This window comes from Rhinatrema bivittatum, chromosome 11 (assembly GCF_901001135.1).
Source record: "Rhinatrema bivittatum chromosome 11, aRhiBiv1.1, whole genome shotgun sequence".
NCBI lineage: Eukaryota > Metazoa > Chordata > Amphibia > Gymnophiona > Rhinatrematidae > Rhinatrema > Rhinatrema bivittatum.
This window is the reverse complement of record NC_042625.1, coordinates 21,520,961-21,540,983: the sequence shown is the minus strand read 5'-3', so window position 1 is coordinate 21,540,983 and position 20,023 is coordinate 21,520,961. Positions and strand designations below refer to the sequence as shown.

Below are 20,023 nucleotides of genomic sequence, written 5' to 3'. Positions count from 1 at the left end.
GGGAGGCGGAGCTTGTCAAAGCAGAGATTAGAGTTTTGCTCTCTGCGGCTGCACGTGTGTTCCCGCGCAGGAAAGTAACGGAATGTCCTCAGTCTGTTCTTTCCGCGCGCGGAGCTGTTCTTCTCCTCAGTATTAAAAAAAAATAAAAATTAAACATGTCAAAATCGGGGTTTAAACCCTGTAATTGCGGCAAGGTAATGTCGGTCACAGATGGTCATGACCGATGTTACCAATGCCTGGGACCAGATCACAATCGTGAGGATTGTGAATTTTGTTCAAGGATGTCTCCGAGAGCCCTGAAACAACAGGCCTACAGGCTTCAGGAACTTTTTGCCTCACCGGAACCTTCGGAGGCTCACTCGTCACCTGGCCCCACTATCTTACCGGCTCACTCAAAAAAGAGGGCATCATCATGGGATCCTCAGTCCTCCAATCTTGGAGGTAAGGACTTGGCGAGCCGGCAAAGGCCATCAAATTTTAAACAATCCATAGAGCCAGAATCGCCGGCGTAGGAGGCGCCGATAGCTATTGTGCACATGGAGCCAAAAAGATATGCGCACAAGTCTAGATCGGCGCACAAGTCCAAATCGGCGCACAAAACATTGGAACACATATCTCAGATAATACAACATGGGTTAAAGCGACGATGTGGACACTCACAGAGGTCTTCCTCCACCTCTCCATCGATAACCCCACCTCGTTCGAGTACTTCCCTTTCTTCGAGAGCTACTTCGACAGAGTTTACCATAAAACGTAGAAAGCGATCACCATCTTCATGTAGAAGTCAGACAGACTCGTTGTCACACTATTATCATAAGCACTCACGGCACTCCCACCACAAAAAGTCGGCAAACAGGAGTGCAACATGGGAAGTAAGCCCTTCGACTTCTAAATCATCTCATGTACCACCTTCTCCCACAGAGAGGTAATATAAGTTTCTTCCTCTAACATTTCTACAGCTTCAGAGGATTTGATGGACATAATATGTGAAAAGAAACAGAAAGACCATAAAGTATCTAGTACTTTACCTCAGACCACTCCAATGCAACCTAAAGCATGTGAGTCACAAGAACCAGATGATCGTACAATAATGCCTCCTCGTACAAAAGAGGCATTCTATCAGTTGTCCCAATCCTTAGCAGAATTTTATGAAACACTTCAGTCATCATTCAAAATGTCTAATCTTGCCTCTGTTAGTTCTCCAGAACATAAGAGACAGACTGAAAGAGAACCGTCGGTGGAGCCTCCAACATCTCCCATAGTGAACCGACCAACTTCACCAAATTATAAACAGGATACATCTTTTGATTCACTATGTAAATCAATATGGACTGCAGAAGAAAAGTGAAATTAATCTCTGTGAACAATGATTAATTGCTGAGACTGTAATATTATAACTATAATGTTGATATAGAGATAGGACCTCAGTGTTGGCAAGAGATCTGAATTAACAGAAACTTCTAGTGGCCAATAGGTCCAATCATCGGTCTTATAATCTCTAATTATAATTTTAATAAAATTATTTTATTAAATATTAACTATTATCACAAACTTACATATTAATTTATTTAATTTTTGTCTTAGTTTTTAATTTTGGTAAAACAGGATACTGGTCTAATGGCGCTGGTTGAACAATGATGTGAATATCAATTTATTTACTGTTCTGGTATCGCTTTGAACAAGCTTAATTTATTAGCTATTACTTTAGTTTAGATGGTAATTGTGACACAATAGTGTTTGTCACTATTAACTGTTCTAATATCGCTTTGAGCAAGCTTAATTTATTAGCTGTTGCTTTAGTTTCTTAGATGATAATTGTGACACAATGATGTTAGTCACTCATAATTTATATCGCTTGTGCTTTATAGTGACTGATTTGAAAAGATAGAGTAACAAATTGTCCACTCAACTAAACAGACGGCTGTGCTGTTTGTTCTCAAAAGAATAGCATTTAGTTACTGTTTAGCCACTTTGTAACTGTTTGTTAAACTGAAGTGTTTCAATGTGAATAAAGCACAGTGTTGACTGATGAAATTTTATAAACTAGTCCAGTGACGTGGTATCCCAAAATCGATATAAAATTCTCTGCAGCCAGATTTGTGTACAAACTTTAAATCACATTTCAGTCTTTTAATTAATTGTGGGACGAATGGTGTGATTCACTTCGTCTCTCATATGGTCTTGAGTCCCGACAATTTTTGAAAACGGCAGAACACTTATCTGAAATTCTTGGTGATCACATTCGTTGCGAATTTTTCATCACTCTGCTCTGCCGTGACTTTGTCCCAGAGGGTCTGATAACCGCCGCCTTTTTTCTCTCACTTGGAGAGTGATTATTGTTGACACTCATACTTTGTGAATGACAGTGTTATGTCATGATTTTGGAAAATTTAATAAAGTTTAAATTTAAAAAAAAAACCAAACAAACCAACGATTGGATGTGTTCTATCGATCTGAAGGATGCTTACACACACATTCCAATCCACCCATCCTCGTGGCGTTACCTATGCTTCAGCTACAAGAATCAACACTAGCAGTACAAAGTTCTCCCCTTTGGACTATCGGCTGCACCCAGGGTTTTCACCAAATGCATGGTTGTGGTGGTGGCTCATCTCTGACGACAAGGTATAACCATCTTTCCATATCTGGACGATTGGCTCATAATCGCCCCAGCTCTAAACATCTTACTCGATCACCTCCATCGGATGATACAATGCTTACAGGAATTGTTGATCAATTTTCAAAAATCACACCTACAACCGACACAACAGCTACAATTCATAGGAGCATGCCTGGACACCACTTGCAACCAGGCATACCTACCAAACGACAGAATATCAAACTTCCGTCACCTTCTACATGGATTGAACCATACTCAGAGACCTTCGGCGAGACAAGTTTTAGTAGTCCTAGGCCACATGGCGGCAGCTATTTTCACGGTTCCCAACACCAGGCTACACATGAGACGCCTGCAATGGGGCTTGAAACGTCAATGGAAACAACACTCGCAACCATTGACACACAAGGTATCATTGACCTCCGAGATGAGAAAGGATATAACATGGTGGCTCCTGGACTCCACCCTGTCCAAGGGAGCATTGTTCAGTTCCCCTCCTCACAACATAGTCTTAACCACAGATGCGTCTCGCAAGGGCTGGGGTGCACACCTTGAGATTTACGAAACACAAGGGATATGGACAATCTCGGAACAGAACCTGCAAATAAATTTATTGGAACTCGGAGCAATTCGGAATGCATTACATGTGTTCCAAGACCACCTGAAGGGCCGCAGGGTCATGATCTACACGGACAATCAAGTGGCAATGTTTTACATCAACAAACAAGGAGGGTCCGGTTCATGGTCCCTCTACAAGGAGACCCTGACAATCTTTGAACACACTCACAGAAATTGCATACATCTGCAAGCAACTTACCTACCAGGCATGGCAAATACAAGAGCGGACAGGTTAAGCCGCATCTTTCATCCTCACGAATGGGCACTCAATACAGGAATAGCCCAAGACATATTCATGCAGTGGGGGACACCTTCGATAGATCTCTTTGCAAGGGAGATCAATGCTCAAGTTCCCAAATTCTGCTCAATAAGACCAAGCCAATTCAGGATCGCTCAAGATGCCTTCCTCATTCCGTGGACGACAGGCCTCCTACACGCCTTTCCTCCCATACCACTCATAACAAGAACAATTCAAAAGTGCATAGCAGACAAAGCTCAACTGATACTCATCGCCCCGGCCTGGCCAAGGCAACCATGGTACAGTTTCCTTCTCCGACTATCCATCATGGATCCAATTCGGTTACCGAATCGACAAGATCTTCTCTGCCAAGATCAAGGGGTGCTTCTACACCCGCTGCACTCATCTCTCCATTTGACAGCGTGGAGATTGAGAGGCTCCTTTTAACAGAACAGGGGGTTTCCACTTCGGCACAATTTATTTTGCTAGAATCCAGGAAACTCTTAACGAGGAAAAACTATAGATAAAATGGAAACAATACTCGACCTGGTGCACTTCTAACGGTGTACCACCATTAGACTGTTCACCTGAGTTACTCATTTGATTATCTACATACACTGTACACAGCTGGTCTTGCAACCTCATCCATTAGAGTTCATCTCAGTGCCATAGCAGCATATCACAGACCACTTAATAATATTCCTATTTCCAATCACCCCTTACTATCTCGTTTCATCAAGGGGTTAACTCACCTTCGTCCTCCGATCTCTAAGCCTCCAGTTCCGTGGAACCTCAACATAGTTCTGGAACAGCTCATGCTTTTCCCGTTTGAACCCATGGACTCGGCACATATTAAATACCTCACATGGAAAGTTGTATTCCTGGTTGCAGTAACATCGGCACGAAGAGTTAGTGAATTACAGGCCTTGGTCCATTATTCTCCATATTTACAATTTCATCACCAAAAGGTAGTTCTCCGAACTCACCCATCCTTCCTACCAAAAGTGGTTTCCAAGTTCCATCTCAACCAGACCATGGAATTACCCACCTTTTTCCCTAAACCTCATGCAAATGATAGGGAAAAACTACTGCACACACTAGATTGTAAAAGAGTATTAGCATACTATAAAGAAAGGACAAACTCGGACTCCCATGTTTCTCAACTCTTTGTCTCCTTTGACCCAAAGGCACCTGGATTACCAGTAGCTAAATGCACCATCTCAGGCTGGATAGCGCAGTGTATCAGATTCTGTTACAACAAACAGAAACTACAACTACATTCAGAGCCTAAAGCTCACCAAGTCAAAGCAGTAGCAGCCTCATTGGCACACCTAAAGAATGTGCAACCCATAGACATTTGTAAAGCAGCTACATGGTCATCGCTTCATACCTTCACATCTCACTACTGCCTTGAACAACAGGCAGCCACTGATGCGAAGATAGGGCAAGCAATCCTGCACTCTCTATCCTCATATCCACGGCGACCGCCACACTGTCAAAGATCACGTACAAATACATATATCATACACAACGTGATCGGGAGTTTGGGACTCCCATGACAGCATGGCTAATTCAGCCCTGCTATCGACGGGAAAAAGCAAGTTTGCTTACCATAAACGGTGTTTCCGTGGATAGCAGGATGAATTAGCCATGCTGACCCACCCTCCTCCCTGGCAGTCACCTAGTCTTCGACTACACTACAGCTTAATCACAGACTGAGGAGATTCCGTTACTTTCCTACGCGGGAACACACGCGCAGCCGCACAGAGGAAAACTCTAATCTCTGCTTTGACAAGCTCCGCCTCCTGGACCTGATTGATAGATCCCATGACAGCATGGCTAATTCATCCTGCTATCTACGGAAACACTGTTTACGGTAAGCAAACTTGCTTATTCCACGCATTAAGAAAGGTGGAAGGAAGGCAAAGCGATTACCGTCATGGTTAAAAGGTGAGGTGAAAGAGGCTATTTTAGCCAAAAAAAATCCTTCAAAAATTGGAAAAAGGATCCATCTGAAGAAAATAGGATAAAACATAAGCATTGTCAAGTTAAGTGTAAAACATTGATAAGACAGGCAAAGAGAGAATTTGAAATGAAGTTGGCCATAGAAGCAAAAACTCATAATAAAAACTTTTTAAAATATATCCAAAGCAAGAAACCTGTGAGGGAGTTGGTTGGACCATTAGATGACCGAGGGGTTAAAGGGGCTCTTAGGGAAGATAAGGCGATTGCAGAAAGACTAAATGAATTCTTTGCTTCCGTCTTTACTAATGAGGATGTTGGGAAGATACCAGTTCCGGAGATGGTTTTCAGGGGTGATGAGTCAGACGAACTGAACGAATTCACTGTGAACCTGGAAGATGTAGTAGACCAGATTGACAAACTAAAGAGTAGCAAATCACCTGGACCGGATAGTATGCATCCTAGGGTACTGAAGGAAATAAAAAATGAAATTTCTGATCTATTAGTTAAAATTTGTAACCTATCATTAAAATCATCCATTGTACCTGAAGACTGGAGGGTGGCCAACGTAACCCCAATATTTAAAAAAGGCTCTAGGAGCGATCCGGGTAACTGTAGACCAGTGTGCCTGACTTCAGTGCCAGGAAAAAGAGTGGAAACTATTCTCAAGATCAAAATCATAGAGCATATAGAAAGAGATAGTTTAATGGAACACAGTCAACATGGATTTACCCAAGGGAAGTCTTGCCTAACAAATCTGCTTCATTTTTTTGAAGGGGTGGATAAAGGTGAACTGGTAGATGTAGTGTATTTGGATTTTCAGAAGGTGTTTGACAAAGTCCCTCATGAGAGGCTTCTAAGAAAACTAAAAAGTCATGGGATAGGAGGCGATGTCCTTTCGTGGATTACAAACTGGTTAAAATACAGGAAACAGAGGGTAGGATTAAATGGTCAATTTTCTCAGTGGAAAAGGGTAAACAGTGGAGTGCCTCAGGGATCTGTACTTGGACTGGTGCTTTTCAATATATATATAAATGATCTGGAAAGGAATACGACAAGTGAGGTTATCAAATTTGCGGATGATATAAAATTATTCAGAGTAGTTAAATCACAAGCAGATTGTGATACATTACAGGAGGACCTTGCAAGACTGGAAGAATGGGCAACCAAATGGCAGATGAAATTTAATGTGGACAAGTGCAAGGTGTTGCATATAGGGAAAAATAACCCTTGCTGTAGTTACACGATGTTAGGTTTCATATTAGGAGCTACCACTCAGGAAAAAGATCTAGGCGTCATAGTGGATAATACTTTAAAATCGTCGGCTCAGTGTGCTTGCTGCAGCAGTCAAAAAAGCAAACAGAATGTTAGGAATTATTAGGAAGGGAATGGTTAATAAAACGGAAAATGTCATAATGCCTCTATATCGCTCCATGGTGAGATCACACCTTGAATACTGTGTACATTTCTGGTCGCCGCATCTAAAAAAAAGATATAGTTGTGATGGAGAAGGTACAGAGAAGGGCAACCGACATGATAAAGGGGATGGAACAGCTCCCCTATGAGGAAAGGCTGAAGAGGTTAGGGCTGTTCAGCTTGGAGAACAGACAGCTGAGGGGGGGATATGATAGAGGTCTTTAAGATCATGAGAGGTCTTGAACGAGTAGATGTGAATCATTATTTACACTTACAAATAATAGAAGGACTAGGGGGCATTCCATGACGTTAGCAAGTAGCACATTTAAGACTAATCGGAGAAAATTCTTTTTCACTCAACGCACAATAAAGCTTTGAAACTTGTTGCCAGAGGATATGGTTAGTGCAGTTAGTGTAGCTGTTTTCAAAAAAGGTTTGGATAAGTTCTTGGAGGAGAAGTCCATTAATGGCTATTAATCAAGTTTACTTAGGGAATAGCCACTGCTATTAATTGCATCAGTAGTATGGGATCTTCTTAGTGTTTGGGAATTGCCAGGTTCTTGTGGCCTGGTTTGGCCTCTGTTGGAAACAGGATGCTGGGCTTGATGGACTCTTGGTCTGACCCAGCATGGCAATTTCTTATGTTCTTATGCCATGTGACTATCAGAGCAACTGGAAGCCACCAAGAGCGAGTATGACTGAACCGTGATGCCAGTGGTACATTTGGTTTTGGATGGTGGATGGGGAGGGTTCGGGGGACAGGAAGAAGGAATGAGGAGGTGTCAGAGGTAAGTAAATTGTATTCGTCTTGGGGGAAGCCTACTGATCCATCCCCTTTTCTTTTTAACCTCCCCTAAATGGGGGCAGGTGCTTGGTCCGGTTTTCTGTTACTCGGTTGAGGGGTGAGGGGATCAAGCCACTAGGCCCATTAGACTGTCATTTTTATTTTATTTTCCTGCATTGGTGCCACTTAACCAGTTATATTCTTTGAATAAAGCCAGTTGAGGCTTTATTCAAAGAATAAAGAGGTTAAAGTTATCTGGGTACATGTACCTTAAGCAGCTATATTCAAAGGTACCTGGTTAGTTTTAGAAGTTATTCTGCTGAATATCCCTTAACTTATCCAGCTAACTGTAGCCTGGTAAGTTACTGTATTTGTTTTTCATTTTTTTAAATATTGGCCTCATTAGTGTTGTATACAAAATACCTACTTCACAATCAGTCACAAGACCAAAACAATAGCTGTCACAGGTTAGTGGAAACCTTCAATGGATTTTAATACACATCTAGAATTTGTTGGTGCCTTATACATCAAAATCCCTTAAAGCACATCAAGTTGTATCTGATTGCCTACATATCTGTCTTTAAGGACCATATAAAGGAAAGTGGATTGGGCATGCATTCTGCTGTGAAACTGAATTTTGCTGTGCTGTTTTGTATGCACTTAGGAACTGGAAGACTATTTTTACTATGCACAGCTGCGTAACCAGGGTATTGATACAATGGAGACCAGACAAGTGTCAGCACGAATTCCCTTGAAGGAAGTTCCCTGCATAATGCGTGCTCTGGGCTTCTACCCAACAGAGCAGGAGGTTGGTAAAAGCACTAGTTAAGCATGTTTTCTCTATAGGAAGGAGGCTTGATTTGCTGACAAATCAGTATCTGTAGATCCAGTTAAAAATTCAGCATTATCAAGATTTAAAAATTACTATAGTATGTTCCTGAAACTTTGGATAAATATCTTTGATCCTATGCATGAATTTTTTTATGGTACACAAAGAATTTCTTGTGCTTATAGTTTGCAAGAAACTGCTTTTTAGTAGTTAGAATATTTAATTCTAGAGCGGTTTGTTTATCTCATAAAGCTGCTGGCATGTGAATAGTGTTCATTTACAGTTTTGCATACACAAAGCCAGAGGAGTGATTTCTATGTCTGTATTTATTTACAGAAGCAGCTCCAAATATGAAAGGGGGATTAAAGCGGAGAAAAGGCCCAGCTGCCACATGTAATAGACCATATGATGAACCCCCTCCTCTTGTCTTCAGGCAGGAGTTTAGTGTTGGGATGGGAACAGATTAGGTCAAATCAAAAAAGAGAAAGGGAAGGCCCTGGAGGATAACTGAGAAAGTTAAAACAAGAGTAGAGTGGTATAAAAAGTAAAAATGCTAAATTTTAAAACCAAGAGAAAATTAAAGCAAACTATAAGGCTGCTGTATATCGACAGGAAAGATAAGAAATTAAATAGGAATATAGGACCATGCTTAAGGGTCATCCAGATATAGGTAAAGAAACATAGGAGCTTGTTGCAGTCCCGGTTGCTAGCCTAGTGACCGGGTCCTTACCGCTTCTGCCGCCCTCAGGACCGCGCCAGGACCCGCCGTGGTTTGGGCCTACTAGGCCGTGTTGCAGCGGCATCTCCACGAGGGAGACGCCGCCAAGGCCCGATCCTGGCCCCACCACCGCCAAGCAACGCGTGCGCGAAGGAGGAGCATTTAAAGGTCCAGCACCTGGAAGTGCTGGACAGACCCCAAAATGACGTCAGACGCCAGCAGGGTATTTAAGCCGGCATCTGCCTTCAGCTAATCACCTTGCAACGAGGTCTCTCCGTGTGAGTAGATAGTTGCTCCTGCTGTTCCTGGAATCCTCTCCTGCTGTTCCTGGTCCGCCCCTGCTGTTCCTGGTCCACTCCTGCTGTTCCTGAACCTGCTTCCTCTGATTGTTTCTCTGGCTCCTGACTCCAGCTTGCTCCTGATTCTCCGTGTCTACTGCCCGCCTCGACTTCCGGATCGTCTTGACTTCTCTTCACTGCTTGCCACCTAAGTCCCAGCGGTCCTGGTTCTCACGGGCTCCTCCTGGGGGGACCAAGGACTTCCAGGGTGAAGATCTCCACGCTTCGTTCCTCGCTGCCATCTCATAAGTCCCAGCAGTCTGGATCCCCACGGGCTCCTCCTGGGGGGATCTCGGATCTCCAGGGCGAAGGCTTGGTCATCCAGTCTTGTGCCGCCTCCTGGCCTTTCCTCTTCTGTGGAGCTTCGGCTCCGTTGGGCCGGCCCAAGGGTCCACCAGCGACAACAGTAACAGGAGCTATCTTATTGTCCTCTAATAAGAAGATAGGTGTGAAAGTATTAGTTTAACAGTCTTTATTATGAAAAATCATATAGTAGAACTTCAACGATCTTGCATTCCTTAGGTAAACAGTTAATAAACGATGTGTCCCCCAACACGGCCCCATGTTTTGTCAGTCGGCTGCATTGGAAGGGACTAATACAAAGGCTCGATCAATAGGAACACTTTCAAGGATTCAAAATGGAAGTTCTTCCATTTTCCAATGTGTTGAGGACATGTTTAGTAACTGTTTACATAAAGAATGCAAGACCGTTGAAGCTCTACTATACAATATTTCATAATAAAGACTGTTAAACTAATACATTTGCACCTGCCTTCTTATTGGAGGACAGGAAGATAAAACACCTCAATGGTGGAGCAGTAGCTGCTTCTGCAACCAAATAGAAGCATTCGGTAAATGTCCTGTGTACAGAAAACTACTCTGAAAAGTAAATGTGAAAGTGCATTGATGGGGAACACTGCATAGGATATATCACTAAAGTAGCATCCTTATTGATTCCTGCTTCATGATCTGCAAACTCAGTGTAGATAAACTCAATTTTGAGAAAAAGAAATAACTTCAAATAGTGACACAAAATCATGGAATGTTCTCCGGAAACAACATTTTGGGGTGCAGGATGAAGAAAAGAAGGGTGAGTAGGTGGAGAATGATCTCAGATGACTAACAGAGCCTCTGATGAAATGATGGGTGTTTGCATGTTCTACCATTTCCTAAGGGAATCCAGCACTTTTATAATACACAATCCAAGCAGGCACTGTCCTTGGCAACATCACATGAGTTCGATTTTCCCTCGAAAGAATAATTTTTCAAAACCCATAAGACAAAGTAATGAGCAATCTTGAAAGCTCATTGAATTTGACAGTTTGCTTTTCCTGATCTATAGTGTGGTAAAGCTGTAGTACTGAATACAGTATTGGTTACATCTTTCATAGGGCCAACAAAAGAAATTGTGCAAAGCCCAGAAACTAATGTACACTGATATGGACATATAAAATGTTTTTGCTTGACCAATAAAACATATCCCAGTCTTCACTGTATTCAGTTTTTCTTACAGCCGGTATGATCCTAGACTCCTCTTTCTGTGTCCCAGAAAGGATTGACTTTATCCTGGAAGTGGAAGTTGCGTATGTTTATTGAGCTGGGTAGAGCTGGTCCATGTGTTAATGCAGAGCTTCTCAACCACTGTGCCGCAACACACTGGTGTGCCGCAGCAAGATTCCTCATGTGCCTTCCTCTCTCCTTTCCCTCCCAGTCCTGCACTGCAGCTTGTATCTATCTTGCTTGTGACCAGCTTCATCTACTAATTAGCCAATCTCTTCTTGCACCGTAGCAGCCTGCATTCTGATAGGCTGGTAGTTCAGTGTGCACCTGCTGCATGTACAGCACAGCCTCCTTGGTGGCACGTGGTTTTTGCCTGTATCGTGCCTGTGCTGTTCGACTGCTCTGTTGCACTGCCAGTGCCGTCTGCTTTCTGTTCTACTGCTTGCCTCCTCGGTAAGTTCCAATATTCCTGCACAGCTTATTTCCTTCAGTTCAGGAAAGCCAGTGGGGCCGCAATGGGGCCCATCTCACTGGGCCCGAAAAGTGAAGATGGCCAGAGGGGGCCGTGGTGGAGCCCATTTCAGCGCGGCCCGAAGACTCAAAGTAGCCGGCAGGGGCTGTGGTGGAGCCCATCCCACTGTGGCCCAAAGACTCAAAATGGCTGGTGGGGGCCACAGTGGAGCCCATCTCACTGCAGCCCAAAGAGTGAGGATGGTGGCGGTGCTGCAGCGAAGCTTATCTCAGCCCAGCCCAAAGACTCAAAATGGCCAGCAGGGACTGCGGTGGAACCCATCTTACCGTGGTCCGAAGAGTGAGGATGACGGTGGGACCTTGGGTGAGTCCAGCAAGTAAGTACTATCTGCAGGCCCTGCGAGGCAGAGGATGGGGTCCACTCCTTATTCCCTGGCTATCACTGGGGGCCCTGCTTTGAAAATGGTTTGGCAGAAGACATGCAGTGACCTGGCAGTGGTTTACTTCATTGCTGCTGTTAGTATATGCTGCTGCTGTCTATGTTTGAAATGTCTGAAATCTGAATTGCAGTAATAGAATTGAAAGGAATTTTAAGAACATAAGAACATAAGAAAATGCCATACTGGGTCAGACCAAGGGTCCATCAAGCCCAGCATCCTGTTTCCAACAGTGGCCAATCCAGGCCATAAGAACCTGGCAAGTACCCAAAAACTAAGTCTATTCCATGTTACCATTGCTAATGGCAGTGGCTATTCCCTAAGTAAAATTGATTAATAGCCATTAATGATTTTGATAATAATAAAAAAAAAATTTGCCAATTATTTAAGTGAAAGTGAAGTTGTGTGGGGTTCCCGTAATTAATTTTTAAAAGCCAGACCATTCCGTTGCAATACTAACCTTTTTTTTTTTTTTCAGTTTGATGGAAAACCCTGGGCTAGTTGGACAATTTGAAAGTTTCTGTTGATTTTCATTTGCTTTCATTAAGAACTTAACTTTTCTGATTTCAGTGAAACATTGATATAGCTGCCATTGTCTTTTCAATTAGTCCCCTTTTGCCCTCTTCTTTAGCATGGTTTCAGTCTGATTTTCAGGTGTGTGTGTGTGTATGGTTATGTGAGAGAGAGAGGTATTAGTGCGTGTGAATGATTGAGCATGTGAGAGAGAGGTATGAGTGTGTGTGAATGACCAAGCCATATGAGAGAGGCATGAGTCTGAGTGAATGATTATTTGAGAGAGAGGTATGAGCGTGTGTGAATGATTGAGCATGTGAGAGAGAGGCATGTGTGTGTGTATATATGGTTATGTGTGAGAGAGAGGTATTAGTGTGTGTGAATGATTGAGCATGTGAGAGAGAGGTATGAGTGTGTGTGAATGACCGAGCCATATGAGAGAGGCATGAGTCTGAGTGAATGATTATTTGAGAGAGAGGTATGAGCATGTGTGAATGATTGAGCATGTGAGAGAGAGGCATGAGTGTGTGTGTGTGTATGATTATTTGAGAGAGGTATGAGCATGTGTGAATGACTGAGCATGTGAGAGGCATGTGTGTGTGTATATATGGTTATGTGTGAGAGAGAGGTATTAGTGTGTGTGTATGATTGAGCATGAGAGAGAGGTATGATATTTGTATATGTTTTTTGCAGCTTGAATTAGGTACTAGAGTTTCTAAAGCCCTCTGATAAAAAAAAGATGTAAATATTAATGGAGAGTGGAAGCCTGCAGGGGAATGTGGAAGCACATTTAAAAAAATGCAAAGCTGCCTTGGGGGAAAGAAACTAAAATCACAAAAATATAAGTGCATACATTGCCATTGATTCTGCTGTGATCCCCATCCTATATTTGTAAACTTGTCTAATTATATGTTAGGCTTTTTAGGCTGTTCAATTTAATTAAAAATACATTTCCTGACATTTTCACAGTCACATGAACAGTGACCAGCCTGTGACATTGTAAAATTTGGTTCAGTGCACCATGAGGATCAAGCAAACCTGAAAGTGTGCCCGATATTTAAAAAAATAATAATAATAATAAGTTGAGAAGCTCTGTGTTAATGGATAAAGGCAGTTCATAGTAGGAATGTGCATTTGTTTCTAAGTTATGTGCCTATCTTGCAGCCTTTATCGTGTACACATGAAAACAGATAGTGTGCATATAACTAGAGTTATTAAAAGTACATGCATACTACCATTATGTGGGTACTATAAAGTCTGTGATTTATGCACATAAATAAAACAAATGCATATTTCTAATTCATAGATACCAGCAGAAAACCTGCATATACACATTGTAGACATGAAAAAACAATTTTTCTGAACTTTTCATTGATGTGTGTTCTTACTTATACTAAACTTTTTCCCATAAACGGCATATACCGGTAGTTGAGTGAAAATGTATCCCATTCCAAATCATTGGATTTTTTTCACAGTACATGTTTTTTTTCTTTCTTGTTAGATTGAAGACATGCTAAATGAAATCAGATTTAGTGAGTATGTGGACACCGGAAAGCAAGTCAGTGAAATCAGTTTAGGTGATTTTATAAAACTTTACATCAACCACCGACCAGCTTTTGGCATTTCTGTCGATGAAATACACCATGCATTCAAAGTTCTTGGTTTTAGCAATGAGAAGAATGAAAATGTCATAGATCGAGGAGATTTACTGCTGCTGCTTCAATCTCGGGGTAAGTCCTGTAACTGCATGGGATGAAATTTCCTAGTTTTGGTTATAAGATTGCCGGGTCTGATATGTTGTGAGTGAATTTGTTTAATACTTTTGTTCAAAGTGCTATACAGTGCTACTTAAGGGACATCAAACAAAAGGGAAGCGTCCTTTCTGAGTTGTAATAGATTGTTTGCCTTGGGTGAATGTCAGCAGACTAGATCGTACAACCCACATTGGAATTTCCTTAGCGTTTGGGTAGGTCAGTCCCAACGAGTGGGTTGTGCACCTCTGCCAGCAGATGGAGACAAAGCTAAAGCTGATGCCATGGCTCTATAGTCCCGCCCATGGTGGACATGAATTTCCATTTGGGAGATTGCCTGTGAATAAAAAGAAAAAGAAAAAGAAGAAAGCGGTTGGAAAGGAGATGTCTATGTAGCACTGCTTGCCTCCTGAGGTGATACCACGCAGTCCCGCTTTCAATCCGATAGCTTTGACTAGCGTGGACCTAAATTCCAATTAGCAGTTGCAGGCCAAGAGAAGCTCAGTGGTGAAGGCTTCAGCCCTCTCCCCCCATAGCCAGGACCCATTCCTGCTCTCAGCAGGGAGGGCTGAGCTCAGGTAAAAGTTTTTAACTTTCAACAAAAAAAAAATTTAGCAACAGGAAGACAGCAGGAGAAGGGTCTGTTTCCTCATCGTTCAACTGTCTCACGTATCTGGAGAGTTCTGTGCAGTGAGAGAGTGCAGGCACAGCGGGTTGAGCAGCCATTTGGCTAGGCCTCGCCCCCAGGCTTCTTCCATTTTGGCGCTCAGTAGGCCACAGGGTACTTTCACACGCAGCCTGTTCGTGTGTGTGCCTATTCTTGTCTGTGCATGCTAGTTGGGCTTTCTTCCTTCTGGATGCACTCTTGTCCGACCAGTTTAGGCGTCTGTTCTGGGCGTCCAGTTTGGGCGTCCAGTAGGATGAGCAGCCTAGGCGCGTGGGTTTGGATGCACGTTTTTTGTGCATTCATTTTAGGTGCTCTTGTACAAGCGGGAAAGCTAGGCACGAACCTTCATCAGGTTGTGTGCTTACAGCATGGCGCCTGCGGCGAAGAAACCTATGTGCCTATCTATCTGTGCTTCCTGCCACATCAGGGCCATTCAGCCAGAGCTTTCTTTAAGCTTGTGTCAGCGCTGCCTGGATGCTCGGGGAGATTTTCCTCCTTCCGATTTTGCCATCAATGGTCCATCTCCTCGGTCTGAGGGGAGTGGGGCTTAGGGAGACACTGCAGGGATGTGTCCCCTCTCCTGATTGGTTCGCGGGTCGAGTCCTCAGGGGATACTGGCTTGCAGGACATCAGGTTGGGTCTGTGGGGCCTGGAATGGACCCAGCCTCCTTTTCCTGGGTGGAATTCTTCCAGGGATTGCAGACATTTCTACAGGGCCTGTCTGCTGAAGTGGCAGTTCCTACTAAGGTAGGTTCAGGCGCTCCGAGTGCTCCTCCGCCGGTCACCACATTCAAGCACCATAGTGCAGTGAGGTCTGACAGAGCTCGAATGCAGGTGGGTCAGGATAATACCGATGATGATGGGGGGGGGGGCTCTCCTGGTGAGGAAGGGGACATACTCCCAGATTTGGAGCCATATAGAACTCTTCTACTTTTCTTTCAGAGAGATGAGTTGCCGGGTCTGATATCTCAGACCATGAAGACCCTCGGAGTGGTTGGGCCTGACTCCTTGGGGACATAGAAGGAGGATCCTACTTTGGTCACCCTGCGCAAGGTTTCTCGTTTCTTTCCCCTCTTGAATGTAATCCAGGAGTTGATTGATCTGGAATGGAATGCACCAGAAGCATCTTTTAAAGGAGGATGCATCTTAGCTGCCTTATACCCTTGGATCTGCAGGCCAGAGAGCAGTTGCATTTCCCTAAGGTGGATGCTTTGGTATGTTCTGTCACGAAACGTACCACCATCCCCTTAGAGGGACTTGCAGCTCTAAAGGATACTCACGATAGGAGGATTGAGGCTATCCTGAAGCAAGCCTTTGAGGCAGTGACAATCAACTTGCAAATTGCTTCTTATTGCACCTTGGTAGCTCAGGCTACCTTGCGTCTTTGACAAGAGCCTGGTGGCGTTGGATCCGATATGGGACCTGTGGTAGAAGCTGGGGCCACCTTGTTGGCTGATGTAGGCTGTGACTTAGTATGCAGGGTCACCAGAGGAGCTGCTTCAGTTACTGCAGCCAGGCAACAGCTGTGGCTGCGCAACTGGTCCACAGATACTATTTCAAAGTTCAGTTTGACTAAGCCGCCTTTCAAAGGCTCAGTTTTGTTTGGCAGTGAACTGGAAAAAATGGCAAGTAAATGGTGAGAGACCCAGGTCCTACATTTGCTGGAGGATAAGAAGCCAGTTTCCTGGACCTCTTGGGCAAGTGGCCGCTCTCGAAACTATCAGCGCTTTCGGCCTTATAGGGGAGGTACTTCCCAGAGAAGATCTCGTCCTTTCACCCCTGAGGTCCTTGAAAGAATATGGGCTCCAGAGGCAGTGTTCCCAGTGAACGCTTGCAGGCTCATCTTGTAGTGCGGGAGATAGATGGCCGTCTATCCAGGTTTTATCACAGGTGGGCCCAGATTATTTTGGATCAATGGGTTTCTTGCTTTTAATATATCCAAAGCAAGAAACCTGTGAGGGAGTCGGTTGGACCATTAGATGACTGAGGGGTTAAAGGGGCTCTTAGGGAAGATAAGGCCATTGCAAAAAGACTAAATGAATTCTTTACTTCCGTGTTTACTAATGAGGATGTTGAGGAGATAACAGTTCCGGAAATGGTTTTCAGGGGTGATGAGTCAGACGAACTGAACGAAATCACTGTGAACCTGAAAGATGTAGTAGGCCAGATTGACAGACTAAAGAGTAGCAAATCACCTGGACCGGATGGTATGCATCCTAGGGTACTGAAGGAACTCAAAAATGAAATTTCTGATCTATTAGTTAAAATTTGTAACCTATCATTAAAATCATCTATTGTACCTGAAGACTGGAGGATGGCCACTGTAACCCCAATATTTAAAAAAGGTTCCAGGGGCGATCTGGGTAACTATAGACCAGTGAGCCTCACTTCAGTGCCGGGAAAAATAGTGGAAACTATTCTCAAGATCAAAATCGTAGATCATATAGAAAGACATGATGTAATGGAACACAGTCAACACGGAATTACCCAAGAGAAGTCTTGCCTAACAAATCTGCTTCATTTTTTTGAAGGGGTTAATAAACATGTGGATAAAGGTGAACCGGTAAATGTAGTGTATTTGGATTTTCAGAAGGCGTTTGACAAAGTCCCTCATGAGAGGCTTCTACGAAAACTAAAAAGTCAAGGGATAGGAGACGATGTCCTTTCGTGGATTACAAACTCGTTAAAAGACAGGAAACAGAGAGTAGGATTAAATGGTCAATTTTCTCAGTGGAAAAGGGTAAACAGTGGAGTGCCTCAGGGATCTGTACTTGGACCGGTGCTTTTCAATATATATATATAAATGATCTGGAAAGGAATATGACGAGTGAGGTTATCAAATTTGCGGATGATACAAAATTATTCAGAGTAGTTAAATCACAAGCAGACTGTGATACATTACAGGAGGACCTTGCAAGACTGGAAGATTGGGCATCCAAATGGCAGATGAAATTTAATGTGGATAAGTGCAAGGTGTTGCATATAGGGAAAAATAACCCTTGCTGTAGTTACACGATGTTAGGTTCCATATTAGGAGCTACCACCCAGGAAAAAGATCTAGGCATCATAGTGGATAATACTTTAAAATCGTCGGCTCAGTGTGCTGCAGCAGTCAAAAAAGCAAACAGAATGTTAGGAATTATTAGGAAGGGAATGGTTAATAGAACAGAAAATGTCATAATGCCTCTATATCGCTCCATGGTGAGCCCGCACCTTGAATACTGTGTACAATTCTGGTCGCCGCATCTCAAAAAAGATATAGTTGCAATGGAGAAAGTACAGAGAAGGGCAACCAAAATGATAAAGGGGATGGAACAGCTCCCCTATGAGGAAAGGCTGAAGAGGTTAGGGCTGTTCAGCTTGGAGAAGAGACGTCTGAGGGGGGATATGATAGAGGTCTTTAAGATCATGAGAGGTCTTGAACGAGTAGATGTGACTCGGTTATTTTCACTTTAGAATAATAGAAGGACTAGGGGGCATTCCATGAAGTTAGCAAGTAGCACATTTAAGACTAATCGGAGAAAATTATTTTTCACTCAAACCACAATAAAGCGGATGTGGTTAGTGCAGTTAGTGTAGCTGGGTTCAAAAAAGGTTTGGATAAGTTCTTGGAGGAGAAGTCCATTAACAGTTATTAATCAAGTTTACTTAGGGAATAGCAACTGCTATTAATTGCATCAGTAGCATGGGATCTTCTTAGTGTTTGGGTAATTGCCAGGTTCTTGTGGCCTGGTTTGGCCACTGTTGGAAACAGGATGTTGGGCTTGATGGACCCTTGGTCTGACCCAGCATGGCAATTTCTTATGTTTTGATGTTCTTATGTTCTGTCTTGAGAGGGCTCGCCTGATGAAGCGAGAATATTCTGCAGCAGAAACGGCCACCTTACTTTGTGCTTGGAAGTTCTCTATGGGGCGGATTTTAAGAGCCCTGCTCGCGTAAATCCGCCCGGATTTATGCGAGCAGGGCCCTGCGCGCCGGTGCGCCTATGTTCAATAGGCCTACCGGCGCGCGCAGAGCCCCGGGACTCGCGTAAGTCCTGGGGTTTTCCGAGGGGGGCGTGTCGGGGGGCGGGGCCGAGCGGCGCCCCGTTTTCGGGGCGGGACGTGGCGTTTCGGGGGCGGGCCCGGGGGCGTGGTTTGGGCCCAGGGCGGTCCGGGGGTGTGGCCGCGCCCTCCGGAACCGCCCCTGGGTTGCGTCTAGGCGCGCCAGCGGCCCGCTGGCGCGCGGGGATTTACTTCTCCCTCTGGGAGGCGTAAATCCCCCAACAAAGGTAGGGGGGGGTTTAGACTGGGCCAGGGGGGTGGGTTAGGTAGAGGAAGGGAGGGGAAGGTGAGGGGAGGGCGTTAGCGAATTCCCTCCGAGGCCGCTCCGATTTTGGAGCAGCCATGGAGGGAATGGCGGCAGGCTGCGCCGCTCGGCGCGCGCCAGCTACACGGAATAGGCAGCCTTGCGCGCGCCGATCCAGGATTTTAGCGGATACGCGCGGCTACGCGTGTATCTACTAAAATCCCGCGTACTTTTGTTGGCGCCTGGAGCGCCAACAAAAGTACACGAACACGCCGTTTTTGAAAATCTACCCCTATGTCTCTAGCATATGTGCGGGTCTAAAGAGTATTTGAGGCCTGGTGCGAGCAAAGTGGTGTTCCCTCTCGGGCGGTCAAAATCCCACTAATTCTGGAATTTTGCAGGACGCCTTGAATAAAGGCTTACCCTTAAATCATTGAAGGTCCAGGTAGCAACTCTCTCCTGTTTCAGGAGCCAGGTGAACAGAATCTCCCTGTTGGCTCATCCAGACGTGGCCTTTTTTTCTGAGAGGGGTGAAGCACCTCTGGCCACCCCTACGGTGGCCGATTTCCTTGTGGAATCTTAATCTAGTATTAGAATTTTTGGCAAGGCCCTCCTTTTGGCCACTGCGCAGTCTTTCCTTACATTTATTAACCTTGAAAATGGAGTTCCTGGTAGCTATATGCTCAGCACGTCACATCTCTGAACTACAGGCATTGTTGTGTTGTGAACTATTTCTCCGGATGATTCCAGGAGCGTTACAGCTTCATACCGTTCCAGCCTTCTTGTCCAAGGTAGTCTCTGAGTTCCATTTGAATCAGTCCATTTGGTTGCCATTCCTAGAAAAGCACAAGGATGTGGAAGAATACCTCCTCCTCCA

The 20,023-nt window shown here is 44.2% G+C and overlaps 1 protein-coding gene across 3 annotated transcripts in view; it reads left to right on the top strand.

Annotated features, from left to right (window-relative positions):
- WDR66 (WD repeat domain 66) overlaps nucleotides 1–20,023 on the top strand; it is a 135,702-nt gene that overhangs the window by 96,926 nt on the left and 18,753 nt on the right. For all 3 annotated transcript variants that reach the window (XR_003851890.1, XM_029570942.1, XM_029570941.1), the window contains exons 19-20: nucleotides 8,300–8,443; nucleotides 13,943–14,171. Coding sequence is in view for 2 of the 3 variants with exons in the window: in XM_029570942.1 (XP_029426802.1) it covers nucleotides 8,300–8,443; nucleotides 13,943–14,171 (373 nt within the window). In the remaining variant the exon portion in view is untranslated. The remainder of the gene's footprint in view (nucleotides 1–8,299; nucleotides 8,444–13,942; nucleotides 14,172–20,023) is intronic.